Raw genomic sequence first — 23395 nt, forward strand, 5'->3', positions numbered from 1 at the left:
CCTAGTTTAGCCGAGATTAATCACATCTCTTTAGCTGTTTAAAAAGAGTAATCTTTTTGTTTAACTTATCATTTATGTTTTTCTTGCAAAATGAGAAAATCACTTCTTTGTTTTATTTTTTCCTATTAATGTCTTCTCATCCTTCTTCTGCTTATTTCTTCTTTTTAATCATTTGTTTATTTTCTGTCTTAATTTTAAACATTTTCTTTTTCCTTTTTTCTTTATTTTATGAATGAGAGAAGAGAGTATTTCATTCCCATTATATTATTATGTTTAATTTTCTTTTAGTCTTAAAAACACTTTAGTACTTCCTTATATTACACCATGTAATATTCTATCATAATATCTTGCTACACCCTTTGCAGTTTTACCTAATACATTTCTAATTCAAATACACCGTCATAACCAGAAATAACTGGAAGTGTCGGTGCTTGAATTTGTACTAGGGTTTGTGTGGTGTTTCAGACATGCTACCTTCGATATAAGAAGACACACAAGAAACAAAGTAAAATAATAGTTGATGTGTTGGATTGTTTTAAATGAAATGATTAAATAAGAAAAAAGAAAACATAATAAAAGTGCTAAACAATAATCAAAAAGATAATTTCAATAAATAAGAGAATAAGTGAAGAAAGATATAATAAGATTAATGAAAGAAATAACAATTGAAAATAACAATATTAAAAGAAGTTAAAAATTATGTAATTAAAAAACAAAAAAAAATGTCATACAACATTGATTCTACAACAACAAAAAAATCAGTTATTAGAATAAATTGACAATATTGTAATATCATTAATCTTTAAAGAACAATAAACAATAAAAAACAACACAATCCATATTTAATTTTTTAATTTTTGAATTTCAATTTTTGTTTATTAAAAAAAAAATAGAGACTAAAAAGAACTTAAAAATTAAGAAAAAAAGAATTAATTATGGAAATTGCTGATACTGAAATTCAACTTTCAGAAAGTCTTCAACATTTACAACAAATGTTGAATGGATATAGTAATGGACAAGGAATTGTTACATCGAAATTTTTATATCAAATAAAAGAAATAATAGAAGCTTCTAAAATGGTTGTTGAAACTACAAAAATTATTACTCGGGAAATATTTTTAAAAGAACCAGCATTAAGAAATGAATTAGTTTCTCTATCTATTGAAATTGTAGATGCATATATTGCTTTAGAAAAATTAACTAATACATTAAAATATAATTTAATGGATGAAACAACTCCATCAGTTGTTATGTCTAGTTGTGAGATAATAGCATTAAATTCTGCAACAATTTTACATATTTTTAATGGTTCTTCATTTACTCGATTATTTTCTGAATCACATTCATTACTGTTTGTTATTTCTTTTTATTTTGTTATATAATTATTATCATATTTATCATATTTAGTGAAAAACTAGATCAAGTTACTCCTTCATCTATTACTAATTATACTACTTCAACTATCATCGCTGAAATAGCTGTACAACTCCATACTCATTTAACTCATTTATTAACTCAAGTTAATTTATCAACAGATGAACCACATCAATTACATTCTCTTCATCATTTATTATCAGATCAATATGCTACATTTATTTCTGCATTTGATGAATATTTAATTTCAAATAAAACAACAGAAAAAGCAGAACTTGTTTTTAAAGCTTGTAAAGAACTTTCAACATCTCTTAAGAATGAAATTCATTTAATATCACCAGTACATCCATTACCATCACGTCCATGGAAAGGAACACGTTTAAGAGCAACAGAACTTCTTAAAAGTGAAGATTTTGAAGGAATTACACCAATATTATTAAAATGGGATTTTCCTACACCAAGAGTATTACCATTAATTGATTCATTAGAAAAAGCAGTCCGTGCAGGTGCATATGATTCAGCTGATGATACTAAAGTAGAATTATTAGAATATTTCCAACAATTTGCAACAGGAGGAATAATGAAATATCAAGAAGATCCATGTAGAGAACAAACTGCAAAAATGTTACAATTAACACTTCATAAATTTGAATCCAAATATTGGAAATTTAAAGATAAAAGAGATGTTGGATTTGCATTAGCATCATTAGAAGAAACATTAGTACCATCATCATTAGAAGAAGATATAGTAATACAAGAAATTAAAGAAATTGGAGAATGTCTTCGATATGGTACATTAAATTCACTTTATCTATTACCTAAATATTCTGAAAAATTAAGATTTTTAGGAGCACCAAAAGTAACAATAGGAAATATTGATTCAATTCAAAATATATCAAATATTGAAGAATTACAAGAATTTTATAATAATTTACCACCATTACCTGATAATGATGCATTATTAGTATTAAAAGAGATGGTAATAGAATTAATAATTCTTGATATTTTATTAACATCACCTGATTATCATAATGAACAATTTGAATATTTAACTCAAAGAGTTGTTCATTCAGTTACTAAAATTACACGATCAAGTCTTTTTTTAGCATATCTTATTGAAAATCCATTTAATAGAGAAATTTGTTTATTAGCAGCTAAAAGTATTGAACAATCAATTACAGATATTGCATTATTTTTAAATGAATTAGTTAGAGTTAAAATAAGAGAAGAAAGAGATTGGGTTGTTAAACAAGATATTGTAAAATTTATTCGTGGTGTTGAAATAATAATGTTTTATAGTCAACCACCTCCAATTTATCATGCTTATAACTTAGTAGAAAATATTGTTAGAGATGCTGAAGCACTTCAAGTTTATCAATTTGCAAATATTTCAAAAGAAGTTGAATTTAGAATAAAAGAAAATTATGAAGAATTTAAAATTTGTGTTCATCCTAAAAATTGTAATTCTGATTTACTTTCACCTTCATTAATAAATGAATTTTCTTCTGCAATTGAACTTTTAGATGATACTGAAATAAAAAGAATTGGAACAGAAATATTAAAATTACTTAAAAAACATCATTGTGGTGATTTAATTCGTGTAAGTATTAATGTTGCTACAATGTGTGCACAACAATCGTGTTTGTCTGTTTTTGAAAAAACATATGATGGTATTACAAATGCAATGAAAGCTTTTACTTTAGATGAACAATTTTTATTTAAACAAATTAATGAAGAATTTGTAAGTAAAGGAAGAGCTGTTGTAAAAGATCAAAGTAGTATTGAAGAAATGTATAATGCATCTACTCGTTTAAGAAAAGCTTTAGATAATTGTTTTATTGTTGATGAAGTTAATCCATTACAATCTGGATGTAGAGAAGTTCGAGAAGTAATGTCATCTGTTCAAAGTGAAGTTGTAAAATTAATTGTTCCTGACGTTGAAGTTAAAAAGATGTATAAAAAATTAGATGAAATTAATCATTTAATTTTAATTAAAAATTGGACTGAAGCACTTGAATCAGAATTAGTAGCATTATTGACTATTTATCATGGTGATAAAGATTTAAAAGGAAGAATTATTACTACTTTACAATTACTTGAATTATTATTAGATTTCTTTGCTCAAAATCATGTTCTTTATAGCAAACTTGAAAATATTAAAAGAAAAATTGCAACTGGATTAATTTTTATTAAATGGGGTTATTCTGATATTGTTGATGTAATTCAAGAAATTAATGAAGTATTAGATGAACAAGAATAAAATAATCATTTAAATTTACCTTCATTTTTTTTTAATTTTATTTTTCAATAACAAAAAAAAAAACTAAAATATAATTTAGCAATTGATTGATTAATTTTATTAAAAAAAATACTCAAACTGTTCATATCAAGGGATCAACAAATTCATTTTTATTTTCTTGGTTTGTTGGTTCAATTGTTACTTGATTTTCTTTTACTTCATTAATTAAATTTTCATTGGATTTGTCATCTTTAATTATTTCTGGTGGAATTTGTTTTTCTTCTTTGTCATCAGTTTCAATTGTTGGTTTATTAATTTCTTCATTTTTCTGTTGGTTCAGATGAATCTGAATTGGTTGTTGTTTAGATTCTTTAGATTCTGATTTGATTATTACTTTTTCATTATATGACTTTCTTAATGAACTTTGTGGAATTGCTGGTAATTCTTTTGCATATGACTCTATTTTTAAATCTCCATTAAATTCTTCAATTGTTCTAACATCTGGAGTTCTACATGGTGATAATATTGATGTACTACTTGCTTTAGAACCACCAAGAGAAATAGGAGAAGGAGAACCTGTAACTGATACCTTACATAATTCATTCATTTTATTACGATACCACCAAACATTAAAATGTTGGCTTCCAATAAATTCTTTAATAAATTGTTTATGTGATTCATGTTTAATAATTTGAGGAAATCCTTGTTGGAATTGTGGTAGATCAATTGGTCCTTTAGAAATACAATAATTACGAACAAAACTTAATAATTTATCATATAAATGATGTTTAATCTTTTGTTGAACATCAGAACTAAATGAAACTAATTTTTGTTGAGGAATATTTTCAAGAGCACGTTCTCTTTCATTAAAAGTTTTAAATTTAATTATATCAGCAAAAGTAGCTTGAACACAACTACCAAGTGCAGAAGATAATTCAGCAGCAAATGGTAAAGCATGACGAATAACTGGATTTGTTTTTATAATTCTTTTTTCAAGAGTAGGATCAAATACACTTCCTTGTTCAAGTTGAATGACATCTGCCATGACACGAGTAATATCTTTCGGGATTTCAGTTCCATATAAACTAGGAACAGGAGATTCTAAGAATTCTTGTAATTGAACAGGAACAAATGGAATTAAAACACCTTGCCAAATAAAAGGATATAATAATGTTAATAACCCAAATACTGAACTAGTAATAAGTGATGCATTATTACCAACTAAAATGACAGAATTACCACTTAATAATGATGATAATGCACTTAATATAACTGGTATTTGAACTCCAACAAATAATCGAGGTAATGCATAATCTGCAATCATTTGTAAACAACATGCTGCCTGTTTATCTCCAGGTGCAAGAGAATCATATAAACAAGAACGATAAAATGTTCTTGTTGGAGCAGGTGGAATTGTTATAGAAAATGAATATTCTTTTAAATCAGGTGCTTCAACTGCTAAAACTTTATTTAAATAATCAATCATTCGTGATTTACTTGAAACATATTTTTCAGAAGGATTTCCACCATTTCTGAGATAAAATGCTTTAATATAATTGTTTTTAGAATGAAAATCCAATATTTCCATATCTTCTAACATTGAAAATAATGCATTAATATGAGGACATTCACTAACAAAGCAATAAATTCTATCAACAACAATTGGATTGGCTCCAATTGTATATATTTTTTGAATAACAGTTTCTTCAATAAAATCACTAGGAAATTGTAATAACTCTTTTCTTACAATACAAACACCTGAAATAATTAAAATTTCTTTTCTTTTTCTTCTTTTTATCTTTTTTATTTAAATAAAAAAAAAGAATCTTTTAACAAACAGAACGATGTTGATGTTTCTCCTGGAAGAATTAATAAATATTTTTTTGGTGCTTCAAGAAGAACATTAAGTTTATTTGTTTGTGTTGCTGTAACTCCTTGTGGTGCAATAAATTTAGAAAAGTGTTCTTGAAGATCAGCTTGTGGTGGATAACAAAAAAGTTTTTGGGCATCATAAGTGTATGACTTCCTCCAAAAACTAAATTCATCAGTTTTAAAATTTGAAGGAAGTCCCCATATAGAAAATGATGATACAAGATTCGATGATGTCAAAGTAATTGCTCTTTCTAATGGAGATGAACAAATATCACTAAGAGGAGCACTCATTGAATGTTCTGATGATATGAAAAGGAACTTATATTTTATGATCTTTTTTTTTTCTGGTTGAATTTTCTTTCCACAATTCTTTTTTTTTTGTTTTTTTTTTGTTATTGTAAAAATAACTCTACTTATTTTTCTTTAGATTTAATTAAAAGAATAATTATACCTATTTTTAAATTATTTATTCTTGCAAATAATAGAAAATACAATAAACTATCTATCAATTCATTAAATTATTTGAATGATTAAAATATTATTTTACTATTTAATCAATTAAATTACTCATTAATTAAATAATTGTTTAAATAATTATTTATGTTATTAAATAAATAAACAAAACACATTTTGTATTAAAATGAGATTTTAGATTTGATAATGTAATTCAAGTAGAATAAAAAAAAAAGAGAATCAAAACAGAAAATTTAAAAATAATTTTATTTAAGATATAAATTAAAATAACAAAAATTAAAAAAGAATTTAAATAACATAATTTCTAGAGTTGATTTTGATAAGGACAAGAACAACTGGAATGAAATTCTCCACTATCGTCGAAATATGTTGAAAGTGTATAACAAAGACCTTGTGCACAAGGTTGAGAAGATGATTGATAATGAGGACACATACCTAAACAAGTAGAAGAAGAAGAATTTGTTGAAGTAGAAGAAATATTATTTAAACAATCACCATATTGTTTGATACATTCCATACAACGAGGCTCTAAACATATTAGATGTTCTTGTTGAAGTTCTTGTTGGATTTCTTGAGGAGATTGAGAAGGAATTAATATTTGTCTTAATTGGTTATGTGTAAATGGATCATTTTGAGTACCTTGTAATAAAGTATTTGCATCAATTACACCATTGAACATTAATACATGAACTACTCTACTCCAAAATGTATCAGATGGAATATTTTGTGGAATACTATCTTTAGTTTCTGGTTGTTGTAATTTTGTATATTCATTTATTAAATAATCAATTAACTGAGTTAATGTTTTAAATCCAAGCTTTTGTTGTAATTGTTTTAATTTACGATATAACTCTGGTTCTAATCGAACACGACTCTCTTGTTGTTTTGGTCGCTTTTGAGGTGAAGTAGTGCTTTGCATTTGAAATGATTCGATCTTTTATTTTAATGGGTTTTTTGTTTTTTATTAAAAAATCTATAAGGAAAAAACAGATGCCAACCAAAAATCTGTTTTTCTTGTTTGTTTCTTCCCCTTCATAAAGTAATTTCTTTATTTTTGTTATTTCCATTTTTATTATAGAAGTTTTGTTTTGTTATTGAACTTTATTTTGGACCATTTTTTATTCTTTTTGGACCATAAAAATGTGTAGAAGTTGAACACAATTCAATATCATTTTCATACTACAATCTTTAATTGTTTCATTCGGTATTGATGAAGGTTTGTTGGTGAGTCTTGTACAGCGTCATCAATGGATTACAAATGAAATGGTTCAAAGAAGAAAAAGGAGTTGTTAAAAAAAAAATTAAAAAAAATTAAAAAAAAATTAAAAAAAGTAACTTAATAAAAAGAAATTTAAAAGAGGGAAATGAAACCAAATTTTATAAATTTATTTGCGATTGACCAAAAGTTAACAAATACAGGAACTGTAAGTTGTCCACGAAAAATGTCTCTTCATCGAACATTTTCACCAAATCAATCACAAACCCAATTAGGGTCATCATTAAAAAAATCAAATCCATATTCTATTATCTTTAATGCTGCAAAAGGAATTAATGAAGAATTTAAAAAATCACATAATGAAGGAGAAGAACAAAACTTATCACCATCACTTGCTGATGATGCATTTCTTGAAATTCATAGATCAACAAAATGGATAACAAATGAAAGAAAAGTAGCAGCTGAAAAAATTAATTCAGCATTAAAATTAAGAAAAAAATATCAATATGTAGAAGTACCAAAATTAATAAATTCAATTAATCATAGATATCTTACAAAAGAAGGAATTAGTGTATTTCCAGTACATTATTCTGATGGAATTATTCCAATAGAATTACCAAAAAATGATACAACAATATATTATGAACAAAAAGATGGAGTATTTCTAGTAAAATTAAAAGAAAATCAAGAAAATATATTTACACCTATTACTTTAACAGAATTTATTGAAGATTATAAAGAAATATTAAGAATAATTGATAGTGGACCAGCAAAAACATTTTCAATGGAAAGAATGCAAGAAATGCATCATCAATTTGAATTACATAAAATCTTTTCATTTGATAAAACAAATACTGGAAAAGATTTTTTTTCAGCAGGAAAAGTCGACACACATATTCATGCGGATAGTTGTTTTACAGAAAAAGAATTATTTAGATATATAAAAAGTAAATACGAAAATAAAGAAATAGTTCATGAAATAATAAATAAAGAAGGAAAAAAAGAAAAAGAAACATTAAAAGATATGTGTAAAAGAAAAGACATTAATATAAATAAATTAACATTACATAAAATTGGAGTAAAAATATATAATTATGATAGATATAAAGAAGATGATTTACGTACTGTATTTTTAAATATAAATAATATTATGGAAGGTGAATATTTTGCTGATTTAGTTAAAACAGAAATGAAACATTTAGAATTAACAAATTGTTATTTTGAATTAAGATTAAGTATTAATGGTAAAAATGAAAATGAATGGAATTTATTATCTCAATGGGCAAAAAAATGGAATGTTAATTCAACTCATAATAAATGGATTATTCAATTTCCTAAAAGATTTGTTGAAATTAAAGGAGATAATACATTATTTACATATTCTAATTTTCTTTCAAATTTATTTAAACCATTATTTGAAGTATCACAAAATCCACAAAATAATGAAATATTAGCAAATTTCTTAGAAAAAGTTTCAGGATTTGATCTTGTTGGAGATGAAAATGAAATTGAACAAATCATTGGTTCAGATACTTTTAATCCTACAAATTGGAATAAATCAGTTAATCCATCATATTTTATTTATATGTATTATTTATATGCAAATATTGTTTCTTTAAATATTTATCGTATGTCTAGAGGATTAAGTACTTTTGATTTTAGACCTCATTGTGGTGAAACTGGTCATTATTCTCATCTTGCTGCTGCTTTTTTAACTGTTAAAGGAATTTCTCATGGAATTAAATTAACTGATTCTCCAACATTAAAATATCTTTATTTATTAACTCAAATTGGTATTACAATGTCTCCAATGGCAAATCATTTAACTCAATGTCAATATAATCAAAATCCTTTTAATAATTTCTTTAAACGTGGATTAAATGTTACTTTATCATCTGATGAACCTCTTCAAATTCATAGAACTCAAGAACCTTTAATGGAAGAATTTGCTATGGCACAACAAACATGGAAATTTGAAGATGTTGATTTAGTTGAAATGTGTAATAATTCAATTAAACAAAGTGGATTTTCATTAATGAAAAAGACTACATTATTTGGAAATAAAAATGATGTTCTGATAAATGGAAGATCATTATTTAGAAATAGATTACTTGATACTGAATTTGCTATTATTAAAGCTTTAATTACTGATAACTCAAATAAAATTTTTGGTGATATTCCTGCAACAACTATTGATTTAAATTATAAAACAAAAGATCCAAAAGAAATTGATGTTATGAAAAAAATTACTTATTGGATGTTAGTTAGAGAAAAATATTTTGCAGAAAATTTACCTCAAGTTATGAATGATTCTATTCAATTAAATAATCCTACAACTCCTCAATTATTTTGTGCTATGTCTAATGGAATTTATAATATTTATAATACTCCTGATGCAATTTGTGATATTGATCATTATCATAATGCTTTTGTTTATTGTTTTGATTGTAGAAAAAATTATTGTAAACATTGTTTTAAAGAAGCTCATAAAGACCAATATCATTCTATTAGAAGAACTAAACATTTATCATATTATCCAATTATTGAATTTTCAGAATATATTAATGATTATAATGACCTTGTTAGATTTAGTACTGATGGTCCTTCAAGAACTTTTTGTTATAAACAATTACATTCTCGAGAACAACTCTTTATTCTTCATAAAATTCTTAATAACTCATTAGAAAGTCAAGAAATTAAAAAATTACCTATTGACTTTGAAAGAAGTACTAAAGTTGATACTGTTGTTGCTGCTTCTAGGTCATTTCATCCTAGAGATCTTCTTATGCTAATTTGGGATAAATTAAAAGAAGATGGAGATAGAGTTGTATTTCCTGAAATATCAATAAAAACTGAGTCAGGTACAAGAGTTTATAAACATGTTACATTAAGAAATGCATTTTCTATTTATCAAATTAAAGACTTTTCATTAGACAATTTGTCAGTAACATTTGATCCATCATTAATTCAAAGGTATGATTTATGGGATTCAAGAAATACTATTTTTAATGTAAAAGAATTAAGAGACTTATTTTTAACAACTACTAACAGTGTGGGTGGTACTTATTTTTGTGAATTCTTAAAGAAAACAAGATTTGATCAAGTTGAAGAACAACCTAATCAAAAAACTGAAATGCATATGTGTCTTTATGGTAGAAGAATGAATGAAATTGAAGATATTGCTAAAGTTATTGTTAAAAATGGATTAATTTGTCCTGAAAAAAATAATTTTAGCATTCAATTACCTAGAAAATATGCAATGATTAAAAAAGAAGGAAATGTTAATACTTTTGAAGAATTATTACGTCATATGTTTGAACCATTATTTGATGCAACATTAAATCCAGAAAAACACCCTGAACTTGTTACTTTTCTTGAAAATGTTGGTGCATTTGATTGTAAAGGAGATGAATCTGAATTTGAAGGAAAAATATCATTATCCTCATTACCTGTTCCAGCAAAATGGGATTCATATAAAGAACCTCCATTTGCTTATTGGATTTATTATGTTTATACTAATGTCCATGTATTAAATAATTTAAGAAGAACATTACAAATGAATACTTTTGATTTTAAACCTCATTGTGGTGAAACTGGAGATCCAATGCATAATGCTGCTGCATTTTTAACTGCTGATGCTATTTCTCATGGTATTACATTAGATAAACAAAATACATTACAATATTTATTTATTCTTGCTCAAATTGGTATTTCTTGTTGTCCAATTTATGATAAATTTTTATATGATATTATTGAACATCCTTTTTATAAATATTTTATGCGTGGAATGCTTGTTACTTTAGCTACTGATTCACCTATGCATACTCACACTACTAAAGAACCTCTTGTTGAAGAATATGCTTCTGCAATTAAAATATTTAAATTAACTGCTTCTGACATTGCTGAAATTGCTCAAAATTCTTTACTTATTTCTTCATTCTCTGAAGATACAAAACAAAATTGTTTAACAACTGAAGAAGGTGAAAATTCAAGTGTTCCTCAAACTCGGCTTCAATTTAGAGCAAAAATTTCTAAATTGGATTTTGATACTTTACTTAAATTTAATATCGGTAGATCAAATTTAACTGAAAAAGAACAAGATATCATTTTACAAGCATCAATGCATCTCTAAATTATTAATTCTCTTTTTTTAATAATATTTTAATATTTTTATTTTTAATTGAACGTCAAAAGAACTTTAAAAACTAATAATGTAAAACAGCAGACTACCGTTTTTCTAAAAATATTTATTATATAAAACTATAATTTAAATTAATATTTATTATAATTGAAAGAGGGATTTCATAAAAAATACTTAAAACAGAGGAGAAGTATTACTTTTTTTTTTAAATAAGAAGCTTCTAGAGAAAAAAAGAAATTATCGGAGATATTTAAAGTGTTGTTGAATCTGTTCTAAACATTAATCATAAACTAATGGCTGAAGCACTTTTTAAAGAAATTGATGTTAATGGAGATGGAGCTGTCTCTTATGAAGAAGTTAAAGCTTTTGTTTCAAAGAAGAGAGCAATTAAGAATGAACAACTTCTTCAATTAATTTTCAAATCTATTGATGCTGATGGAAATGGAGAAATTGATCAAAATGAATTTGCTAAATTCTATGGATCAATTCAAGGACAAGATCTTTCTGATGATAAGATTGGATTGAAAGTACTCTATAAACTTATGGATGTTGATGGAGATGGAAAATTAACTAAAGAAGAAGTTACTTCATTCTTTAAAAAGCATGGTATTGAAAAGGTTGCTGAACAAGTTATGAAAGCTGATGCTAATGGTGATGGATATATCACACTTGAAGAATTCCTTGAGTTTTCACTCTAAACTCATTCTTCTTTAAGAATATTGTTTTGTTTTATTTTTCATATTTTATTTATATAAAAGAAAAAAAGAAGAATAGACAAAAGTTAAATTAAATTATCAAGACATTTCTGAGCAGTGTTATAAAATGATAAAAATGCACCAATATTTTGCACCCATATTGATCTATTGACCATAAATTTGTAATTAACACCATTTTGGATTATAGTTTCTAAAATCTTTTTAAAAGCAGGACAAGAAACAAAGAATTGTGTTTCAATATCTGAAATATCAATAGATATTGATGAATGGAATTTTTTAGCTAATTCAATAGCATCATCAGTTGAAGAAGTTTCAAAAGTATTAAAATAATTAAAATGAATTGCTCTAATATCAGGGAATTCAGAACTAAAATCATTAGAAATATCAAATTGTTGTAAAACAGATGCGTCCATTATATCCATTCCTAAATAATTTTCATATGTTTTAAATTCATCATCAATACTTTTTAATTTTTGAATATCTTCTTTAGTTGCTGTTCCTAAACATTTTCCTGAAGAAGTTTTTTGAAATAATAATCCTATTCCTCTTTTTGGTGCTGTTATATCATGATTTAAATAAGGTAATAATAATGTTTTAATATCTTCAATATTTGATGTTGGTGTTAAGAATGTCATATTATATGGTGACATTAAATCATAAAATGTAGTTGAAATTGTGTCTATATTAACTTTTTGATTTAAATAAAAGTCTGGAATATGATAAACCATTGTTATTTCTTTCATAAATATTTCATGAAAGTCTAATATATATTTCCAATTTTTCCATATTTTTGTTTGATCAGTTTTCCATTCTGGTAATACGTGTGGTAATAAATACATATTTAATTCATATCCATAACTTATATAAAAACTTATTAATATTATTATCATCTTCATTTCTTTTTGTTTTTTCTCTTTTTTTTTAAGTTTTATTTTTTTAGTTCTATATAAATTTCATTTTATTTTGAAAATTTCATTTGTTAAATAAAACAATTGATAAAATTTATTATCACACTATTTTTGATGTATTTTAATGTTTTATTGATGTGTTGGGAATTATTCTTTAATTTTATCATATTTTGTTGAATAAATAAATTCTATAACTGCCTCTTTATTAAATTGAAACACATTTTCTTGTCTTTTTATTTATTGTTTTGTTTTGAGTCATAAATCAGTTGAAACTAAATGAATAATAATTCATTTTCAAAAAAAAACATTCTTCTTTTTGAATAGTAAAAGTTGATGGATAATATCTTTGATTAAATTATTTAATTCCTTTATTTCATTGATATTAATAAATTGAATTAAAAACATTGGATGAGACAAATTTATGGGTTGATATAATTCAAAGTCATTAAAAAAAAGCTATTATCAATATATTTGACATAAATGTAAACATATTCTATTAAAATATTTGTGTGATAATATTCATTCATCAAATGATTATTAATGTTATCTTTTATCTATATAAATAATAGAAAATAATAATTTAATACAATATTATTGTTTAAATCATTTAAAATTCATTTAAAAATGAAATATTTAATATTTAAACTAAATATCAATTCCATGAGTTAGAGTAGTTATGAAATATGAAAAAAAAACAAGATAGAGTGATGTATAAAATGAATTATTAAATATTAATAGAAATGAACCATTTAGTTATTGATATTCATAAATATTGTTTCTTATTAAATTACAATAAAATCAAATAATTAAATAAATAAACAATTAATTAAGTGTTAATAGAAATTTTCTACTATCTTATTTTTTGTTGTCCATAAAATAATAAAGAGTAACTTTACTTATTCATAGATTGATATTATTCAATAACTACAGGTGATTAAGAAAAGAAGAAATGTTGAATTTTTATTGTTGCTCAATAAAACAAAATAAATCTTTTTGTTTTATACATAAACAACTAACCAAGAATGACTTTAAAGAAGAGATTATGGAAATAGATTTTATCAACAAAAACAATTCTAATAATTTAGGATAACACCATAATACAAGGAAAAAACAAGTAATTAAATCAAATAAATTACTAAACAATATTTTGAAATAATAACATCAAATATCAATAACAAGTAATTTTGAATAATTGAAATATTAAAGTATTTGAACACTTTATTAAGTAGTTTGTTTAATTAATTGGTGATGAGATGTTAAAAGAGAATTAACCACAACTGTTTTTTATTGTTTTGTTTTAAAAATTGTGCTGACTAGAAGTATCATTTGAGTCAGTTGATTCATCTAGTTTACTTAGTTCATAATTCCTCACAACAACTATTTTCTTATTTCTATTTTTATTTGATTTTAGTGCTGAGTTTTCGCTTTGAGAAGTAGCTGAGGATTGGACTTCACTTGTTTGTTTTATAACAACTGTTTCAGTAGTATTATTCGGAAGATTAAGTTTTAATGACTTGCGTTTTAATTTTTCTTTCTTATCTTTTTTTAGTTTTTTTGTGATTTCTTTATGAGTAATGTCATTGAAGAGGTGAATGTCAATTAAACTCTTTTCATCAATTTTTAATACTCCACAACTATTCATGAATTTTCCTTGATAAAATGATGCAGAAAATATAGAAATACACGGCATTTTGATGTCAATTCCATTGACAAATGAATGTCCTCGAATTAGTGTTGTCAAATTATTCTCTTCAAGAAAAGTTTCTAATGTTTTCTTACCAAATACAACTGATATTCCTCGTTTAACATTCTCAACAAATCCTGAAGTTGTACTATTAAAATCACTCCAAACTAAATCACATAACATTCCATCCCATGGAATATCAGTTGGTCTACTAATTCGTTTTAATTGATCAATTCTTTGAAGATATGGTGATAACCCACCATGTACACATAACATTTTCTTGTTAATAACGGCAGAAAATGGATAAACATTAAATGTAGAAACAAATGCATTCCAAACCAACAAGTCTCCATATTTTATTAAGCACTCATTTTGAAATCCAAATAACCGATTCATATAAGCACATTCATGATTCCCTCTAATAAAATGAATATTATCTGGATATTTTATCTTTAATGCATACAATAAACATAACACTTCAACTCCATATTTTCCTCTATCAACATAGTCTCCAAGAAATAAATAATTTATTTCACCAGGATATCCTTCTCGAAGGAATATTCTGAGTAAGTCATATAACTGTCCATGAATATCCCCAACTACTATTATCGGTCCTTCTAGTAATAAGTGTGAACAACTACTTAACAATATTGTTCTAATCTGTTGACACAAATAACTACTTAATTAGTACTTTATTTTGTTTTTCTGCTGACCTACAAACTATATTGTAGTTGCTGGAATTATACTTGGTTTATTATATCTTGAATTGAATATATCCACAATTAATTGGTCAATATCAGGGATAAATGATGTGATAGGAACCATTAATTTACCTCGTTGTGCCATTCTTTTTTATGTTTTTTGATCATTTTTAGTTTTTTTTATGTTGCCTAACTTAGCCTTTTTTATTTTCTGTTTGAATAAATAATTTTTCTTTTAAGGAGATTCTCCTTTTTCCATAGCAGTATAACTGAAACAAATTAACTTGCAACCAATTAGGGAAGAACTAATTATAAAAATAATAGTTTGATTATTTTATGTCATTGTATTTATTTATTGTTTTTATTTCTGTTTTATTACTTGAACTTATTTAAAATATTGGTAATTTCATTGTACATATTCATAATATATATTTTTCTCTTTGAACAAACATTCCTGTTTTTTTATTTAATTTGTGTTAACTGAAAACGTTGATACTCTTCTAATTCTTTGAAGTTGAAATAAATTAAAAAAAAACAAGAATTGTTTTTAAGAAATAAAATCACCATTTATTCTGTTCTTTTAAATATTTTTTGTTTTAAATCACCTTTTTAACTCTCAAACTTTGCTTTGAAATAATATTTCTTAATTTTTAATAGAAATAAAATATGTCATTTCAAAAACAAGATGTGTGAAACAAATTATTCTTTGTAAGAAGAAAATTTTCACAAATATAATTTTTGTGTTGATTGGTTTTGTATAATATTTTTTAAAGAAATATTCCATTTTATTAAAAAACATATATTTGTGAAATTTTCATTCTTACTGTCTTTAAACAAAACATTAATGATAAAAGACTATCATATTATATTACACAAATACAATAACATTTTCAAAATTAAGATTTTTGTTTTATGTTTTTAGCAAGACAATAGAGATGCTATTAAATGTATCAACTTTCTTTTTGATATGTTTGTTATGTCTATAAAATATAACATGAATTATCTCTGTTATTACTAACATTTACAAAGAATGAATATTCTGTGTTTTTTTATAAATATAAGTGATTGTAATTCTATTATAAAAACAGAGCTTTGATTAAATATAATAGTATTATATAAATAATACATTCTTTTCATAATGTAGTTTGATAAATATAGTTAATAAAACAATATTATAATATAAACATAATATAATATTCATTAGAATAAATAATACTTTTTTTAATTCGTTAAACATAACATACTTAATTCATATTATTTGTAGTTGTATTTTAAATAATGTTATTTCTGAGAGATTAGAAGATATTACAATATTTCTTTACTAGAACAAACAAAAATTCCTGGTTATTACGACAAGTATTTGGATAAACTCTTCTTCTATTATTTATATAAAGTACATTTAGAAAAATTAACAACAAATTATTTAATTTTTTTTTTATTAATTCTTTCTTTAAAAACTTTAATTGAAATGATATTTTCAATAATTAAATCTATAATAAACTAATATCACTAACATTGGCATCTGTTAATATCCATCAGTAAATTTATTCTTTTTATTAGACTATGAACAAAACAACAAAAACACAATTATCAATGATAATCCATTAAATAATTTTTCAAATAAATAACAATTCGTGGATAATTAATGTTAGTTCTTACTATTCTGAATTTTTTCTAGCATTCTTACAATTTCATCTATCGTTATTCTTTCTTTTGGTTCTTGTTGCCATGACTTTTCAATAATTTCTTTTATATCTTCTTCTACTTCTTGTATTATGTTTGGTCGTTTACCTGTTGTGATTGTGTCTGCTATTAGCCATGGATGTGGATATAATGTTTTAGGAAATGGATCTTGCCATGTAATGATTTGTAACATTGTTATTGAAAATGAATATATATCTGATTGCATTTTGTAATGTTCTCGATTTAATACTTCTGGTGCCATGTATTTTGGTGTTCCTATTCCTTTTGTGAATGTCATATTTGTCATCATCATATTAATATTTCTTGCACTTCCAAAATCAGTTAATTTACAATTAACTTCAATGTTATCATCAAGTGATACAACAAGGAAATTATCTGGTTTAATATCTCGATGTAATATTCCATTTGAATGAAGATATGAAATTCCTTTTGCTCCATCTATCATAAATTTGATTCGTATTTTCTTTGATATTTCTGTGATGTTTCTTTTATTCATTATATCTTGTATTGACCCATATTTTGCATATTCCGTTACCATACATATTTTATTAGGAATAAATACTGCTCCATAAAAATGAATAATATATTCATCTCGAAATTTATCTAACATTGCTACTTCTTTCTCAAATTCTTTCTTTTTATCTTCACTTTCTTCAACTTGTTTCATTTTCTTAATTGCTACTTTATTTCCTCTAAATTCTCCAACATAAACAATTCCAAATGATCCTTCTCCTATTTTCTTTTCTTCTTTTATTTCATCAGGATCAAGTCGTGTTGATATTTCTGTTTCTCCTTCAATAGAAATACTTTTGATTGTTTCTTCTTGTGCTTTATTAAGTGTTTTACTAATTATCATTATTTTATCTTTGATTTTAGTTGTACATTTGATTGTAATGAATAATTCAAATTCACATGCATATCCTCCTTCAATTGTAATGACATTTGGGTTTGTTCTAATTGAATATTTCTCATTTTCTTCTTTACTACTTATTTGTATCTTCATCTTCTCTTTTTTATCATTTCCAATACAAATTAATTCTCGTATTTCTTCATTCACTTTAATTTCTTCTCCTTCTTGAAGTTCAATTTCTTTCTTATTTGTTAATATTCCATCTCCAAGTGATATGAATCTAATATTTGATTGTGTTATTTTGAATATTGTTGTTGTTTTCTCTCGTTCTTTCTTTTCTTTTCTCTTCATTATGTAATTAACCATCATTATTATCATTACAATTGTTATAATAATGATAATAACTATAATAATGACAATTATCATTATCATCCACCATACTACTTCTTTATTACATTCATTTCCTTCTTCATTCGTTCCATACCAAAATGAACATTTCCAACATTTATTATTCTTTACTTCTTTACATTTATTAATATCTAAATAGTAAATACATTCTTTATTTTTTAATATATATTCATCTCTACAACTATTACATTCATTCTTTATTGAACATCTTGTACAATTCTCTTTACATTTTGAACATTCTTTATTTATTAAATAATATCCTTCTGAACATTCTCTACATCCATATTCTTTATCTATTTCTCCTTTACATCCTTTAATTTCTGTTGTTAGTTTACATTCTCCTATCCAACTCATGAAATATCCATCTGCACATGTTATACATTTATCTTTTTGATTACATGTTGCACATTTTTCTTCACATTCTGAACATCCTTTCCCATTTCTATAATATCCTTTCTTACATATTCCACACCCACTTCCATCTGCTAATAATTGTAAACATGTTCCATTTAATTCGTTATTTGATTGACATGTTCTATTACTACTTAAATATTTATCACTAGAACAACTCATACAATATGTAGATGAACCATAACATGTTGTACAATTATCATCACATTTTGAACATTTCATATTTGTTGTTAAATAATATCCATCTGAACATCGTTTACATCCATATGTATTTTGTTCTTCACAATTTTCTATTGTTGTATTAATACATTCTCCTTTTGAATCAGGTGAATATGTTGTTAAACATTCAACACATTTTCCATTAACATATAACTCATTTGAACAATTTGAAATATTGGAATTACATTTTCCATTTTGATCTTTTATCTTTCCTTCTTCACATGTTTTATTTATACATGTATTATTATCTAATTGTTGGTTATTTTTACATTTTAATTTAATACCATCTGAATTACATATTGCTGATTCTGTACATTCTATACATGTATTATCCTTGATGTATTTTCCATTTTCACAATATATTTCTTCATTCTTTCCATTTTTATTTTCTTTACTTCCACATTTTCCATTATTTAATGTATATTCATTTGAACATGAAACACATTCATTTCCTTCATAATAACATTCTTTTTCTTTATCTTTAACACATGTATTATTTTCTATTTTATATCCATTTGAACATTTTAAACAATAATTCCTTTCTGACTTCTTACAATTATTCATTTCTTGACATTCTCCATTTTCATTGACATATCCTTCTCCACATTGATAACAATGTGTTTCATTTCCAATTTTACATCCACTCGGATTTTTAGTACATACTTGTATTGAATTAAGATAATATCCATATGCACATTCAATACAATGGTTTTGATTATTTAATTTAATACAACGTGAATTTTTTTGACATTTATTGTTTGAATTAAGAGAATATCCATTTTTACATTTAATACATTTAAATTCTTCATTTGATTTACCAGTTAAAATAATACAATTTGGAAATGGATCAATTAGTATTATATTTTCATCAATTGTCATAATATTATTATTACCTTTACCTTTAATAGTTAGTGTTGTTGGTGTAGAAGAAGCAGTGAAATAATAAATACAATCACTAACAAAAGAATTACAAGTGAGATTACCATTTATAATTAAATTGAATGGTGTATTTGATGGATTTGATAAATGTTTTATGTGGTTACTTCCATCAATTTCTAATGTATTTGTTTCTGAATTGTATTTAAATTGTGATCTAATACTTGGTTTTCTAATATTCGTAATTTCAAAATTATTAAATTTTATCATTTGTTTGTACTCGTTGATTAATGTAAGTGAACCTATTTTTAATAGAACATTATCATCAACACTAATTTGTTTAGCATACTCAAAGTTAAATAATGTAATTTCATGGTCAATATGAAGAATTGTATTGCTGATATTAACTATGTTAAAATTTACTGATTCTAAACTTGATTGAATATTAAGAATACATTCAGTTCTATTATCATCACATGGACAATGTGGATAATTAAATATATAATCACCTCTTCCTGAATATGATGATGGTGAATAAGTCATATCATTTAGTGTACAAATAACAGTTTTATTCAATTTAATTCCATTTGGACAAAATCTCATTAATTTCTTGTTTGATAGTAAATATGCTTTACCAAATCTCATACTAAGTCCTTTATCAAAGTCTTTTGGTAAATAATGATTATCTGATTTTTTATCAAAATCAAGTGCATTGTTATTATTAAATGACATCACATCAAAACATTGTTTATTACCACCTGGATTTATAATTTCAAATCCTTTATATGTTGGTGTTGTAGTTGTTTTGTAAAGATGTATCCAATTACTATTCCAAATAATTAATTGAGGTTGATTTAATGATGGAGTTGTTTTAAATTTAACTAGTTGTTGAAATGAAAGACTGCCATACCACATCACCTTTGAATTAGCCCCAAAAATAAATTCAGTGTTTGATTCTAAATTAGCATGAAATTCAATTTGAGAGTTTTCTAAAAACTCTACAGTAGACACATTTATCCAATAATTTCCTGTATTTATTATAGATAAACTACCCTCGAAAGTCATACTTTTACAACTTATGACATTTGTTGAAAAAGTATAATCATGTTTAAAAAGATATGAGTAGTTTTTTATTTTATCAAACTCCTTACATTGGAATTGCGTTTTTCGAGTCTGACTGTTAAATTCAACAATACAGTCTGAATTAGTTGTAATACAATCATATTCCTTACCAATAACATAGTTGACAATCAATAATATATCAATTAATAACATTAATGAATTATAAAGAATATGATATTATAAGATTTAAATTTTAGTATAAAACTTCTTTTTTTCCAGTCGTTAGATATGAACATTCTACTGAATCATTCTATTTTTGTACCGACTATAAATAGAATATTAAATAATACAATAAAAGATAAAGTCTTTTACTATTCAAATCAGCATGAAACTAAATATTCTAAAACTAAAGATGAAATGATAAACTTTTCCTTCTTCAAAAAAAAATTAACACTTCATAAGATTGTAATACTACATTCTTCTATATTTTTTTTTGGTTATTAAATCAAATTTAAATTTGTAAAAGTTGTTAAAAAAACAAACCAGGATCCAAAAACAAACCAGAACATGACAACAAAAAAAAAACATTATAATAAGATTTTTATGTATAAACCATAACTGATTCTTTCTTAATTTGGACTACAATCGTTTTCCATAAATTAATCCTATTCCAATAAAATACAATTCAATTAAATTCTCTTTGATATAACATTAGGTTAAGCTGTTGTTATTATTTTTAACAAAGTATCTTTTTAATTATTTTATAATAGTTTGTGTTGTTTATAATGAATAAACCACGACTATAATTCAAGTAAGATAAAGAACAAAATAGTCTTGAAACAAAAACAAACTGTAATAATATTTTTTTAAGAAATGCATATTGACTGACTTATTACTCATTTAAAAAGAATATCATTTTCATAAATAGTTTTGACTTCTCCAATGAATATATGTCTAGAAGCATATCTAAAAAAAGAAAATTATAATATGAGTATTAAGTCTATAATAAAGTATATTCATAACTTCCGTTTATTCTATTTTTATTGAAACTCTTAATTTTTATTCTAAACCTATTTCACTCAAAACAATTGACAAAACATCACCTTTAAATTATGATAAACAATGTATAATATTCTTTGATTTGAATAAATTATGTAAATTATTAAAAAAAGTTAATCACTAAGGTATTTAAAAAATAAAAAGAAAAAATTACTCTTTTTATTGCTTGGAGTTAATTTTCATATGAAACAATCACTTTTGAAATAAAAAGTTAATGTTTCATTAATCTAAAGACGGAAACAAAAACTTTGTTTAATAAAGTTTTGTTTAACTAATTTAGTGCTAATCAATAATATAAGACTTTAGTTGTTTTCTTGTTGAGTTAATATTATAATCCTTTCTTTTTTACAACCTAAAAACACTTAATTCTCTGTTTTTAAAAAATTATTTTTCATAAAAGAATTGTTCTTTATAACTTATTTGTTCTATCAAATAAAAAGTTTTGTATTTTATCATAGAATTATTTTTGGACTTTTTTAATACCCATCTATACTTATTTGAAATAGGTGTTTATTGGTAATTATCTTGACCAAATCATAAGTTGATAGTTTTTTTAATGAACAATATTGAAAAAAGAATGAAAATCTACAAAAAATATATTTCTAAGCATAAAATTTTCAATGAAAACGTTATTTATTAATTTTTGTAGAAGAAAAAGACGTACAAAAACAAAAAAACAACGGAAAAATAGGAAAATTTGAATGAAACAAATTGAGCAGGAAGCTATTGAAGGTATTATTGAATGTCGAGGTTATAGAATATTCTATTTATTAGTAATTGGTGTTAATAAAAAATAGCACTATTATGTCAGTGTCACACAACATTTTATGAAAAGTTAAAAAGTTGTAAGTATTTTATTCCATGTTAATGTAAAAAAAACAATAAAAAGAATATATTAATCAATTGATTATGTTGTGTTGTTTAAAATAGTCTAAATTCAAAATGTGTTTTTGTTCACTTCTCATCATTTTGATAGATTCAACAGTTATTGGTAATTCTATTTTAGTAAGCTTCATACATCGCATACATTGGAATGTTTTTAAAGACTTATTGAATTTGATTTCTTCTAAATTATCAAGATTGTTTAACACTAAATCTTTTAATGATTCTGGACATTCAATGTTTTTAAACTCACTACTACTGATTTCTAATCGTTCTACTTGATTTCCAAGATGTAATGAATGAGAAAAACAGTCTCTAATAATGACTTTCTTTGCAGTGGATTTATCAAGATTTAATTCTTGTCCTCTATAATAAAAAATATGAATCTCTTGACATTTTAATTTTTCAATTCCATCAAAGTCATGTGGTTCATATAATTCTAATGTAGTTAATTGTTCTAATGAACATTGTGGAATAGATGAGAATGTTAATTCTTTTAATTGTTGTAATTGATTTAAATTAGTAATATTTTCTTTAAGTGCACTCAATTCAGTTATTGTTGTTGGTAAAATCCATTCACATTGAACATCCATTGGTCC

The 23395-nt window shown here is 24.2% G+C and overlaps 9 protein-coding genes across 9 annotated transcripts, besides 1 other annotated feature; 3 read left to right on the plus strand and 6 right to left on the minus strand.

Annotated features, from left to right (window-relative positions):
- Window positions 1-480: a repeat region.
- Window positions 481-935: 455 nt separating this feature from the next.
- Window positions 936-3634, plus strand: EHI_120860 (uncharacterized protein; the record flags this gene model as incomplete). The annotated part of the gene is made up of 2 exons (XM_649249.1): window positions 936-1351; window positions 1408-3634. The coding sequence occupies 2 exons, from the start codon at window positions 936-938 to the stop codon at window positions 3632-3634; spliced, it is 2643 nt and encodes an 880-aa protein (XP_654341.1).
- Window positions 3635-3755: 121 nt separating this feature from the next.
- EHI_120870 (uncharacterized protein) lies at window positions 3756-5776 on the minus strand (the record flags this gene model as incomplete). Its single annotated transcript, XM_649250.1, has 2 exons — window positions 3756-5371; window positions 5452-5776. The coding sequence occupies 2 exons, from the start codon at window positions 5774-5776 to the stop codon at window positions 3756-3758; spliced, it is 1941 nt and encodes a 646-aa protein (XP_654342.1).
- A 461-nt stretch (window positions 5777-6237) lies between these two features.
- EHI_120880 (uncharacterized protein) lies at window positions 6238-6878 on the minus strand (the record flags this gene model as incomplete). The annotated part of the gene is made up of 1 exon (XM_649251.2): window positions 6238-6878. One exon carries the CDS (start codon window positions 6876-6878, stop codon window positions 6264-6266), a length of 615 nt encoding a protein of 204 aa, XP_654343.1. The 3' UTR covers window positions 6238-6263.
- A 445-nt stretch (window positions 6879-7323) lies between these two features.
- On the plus strand, window positions 7324-11307 carry EHI_120890 (AMP deaminase, putative; the record flags this gene model as incomplete). Its single annotated transcript, XM_649252.1, has 1 exon — window positions 7324-11307. One exon carries the CDS (start codon window positions 7324-7326, stop codon window positions 11305-11307), a length of 3984 nt encoding a protein of 1327 aa, XP_654344.1.
- A 231-nt stretch (window positions 11308-11538) lies between these two features.
- On the plus strand, window positions 11539-12036 carry EHI_120900 (calcium-binding protein 1 (EhCBP1)). The gene has a single exon (XM_649253.2). It carries the CDS (start codon window positions 11610-11612, stop codon window positions 12012-12014), a length of 405 nt encoding a protein of 134 aa, XP_654345.1. The 5' UTR covers window positions 11539-11609; the 3' UTR covers window positions 12015-12036.
- A 61-nt stretch (window positions 12037-12097) lies between these two features.
- On the minus strand, window positions 12098-12928 carry EHI_120910 (uncharacterized protein; the record flags this gene model as incomplete). Its single annotated transcript, XM_649254.1, has 1 exon — window positions 12098-12928. One exon carries the CDS (start codon window positions 12926-12928, stop codon window positions 12098-12100), a length of 831 nt encoding a protein of 276 aa, XP_654346.1.
- Window positions 12929-14237: 1309 nt separating this feature from the next.
- Window positions 14238-15470, minus strand: EHI_120920 (protein phosphatase, putative; the record flags this gene model as incomplete). Its single annotated transcript, XM_649255.2, has 2 exons — window positions 14238-15300; window positions 15346-15470. 2 exons carry the CDS (start codon window positions 15468-15470, stop codon window positions 14238-14240), a joined length of 1188 nt encoding a protein of 395 aa, XP_654347.2.
- A 1503-nt stretch (window positions 15471-16973) lies between these two features.
- Window positions 16974-21068, minus strand: EHI_120930 (protein kinase domain containing protein; the record flags this gene model as incomplete). The annotated part of the gene is made up of 1 exon (XM_649257.2): window positions 16974-21068. The coding sequence occupies one exon, from the start codon at window positions 21066-21068 to the stop codon at window positions 16974-16976; it is 4095 nt and encodes a 1364-aa protein (XP_654349.2).
- A 1745-nt stretch (window positions 21069-22813) lies between these two features.
- Window positions 22814-23389, minus strand: EHI_120940 (uncharacterized protein; the record flags this gene model as incomplete). The annotated part of the gene is made up of 1 exon (XM_001913935.1): window positions 22814-23389. One exon carries the CDS (start codon window positions 23387-23389, stop codon window positions 22814-22816), a length of 576 nt encoding a protein of 191 aa, XP_001913970.1.
- Window positions 23390-23395: the final 6 nt, after the last annotated feature.

This window comes from Entamoeba histolytica, genomic scaffold, assembly GCF_000208925.1.
Source record: "Entamoeba histolytica HM-1:IMSS scf_1104750518139 genomic scaffold, whole genome shotgun sequence".
NCBI lineage: Eukaryota > Evosea > Mastigamoebida > Endamoebidae > Entamoeba > Entamoeba histolytica.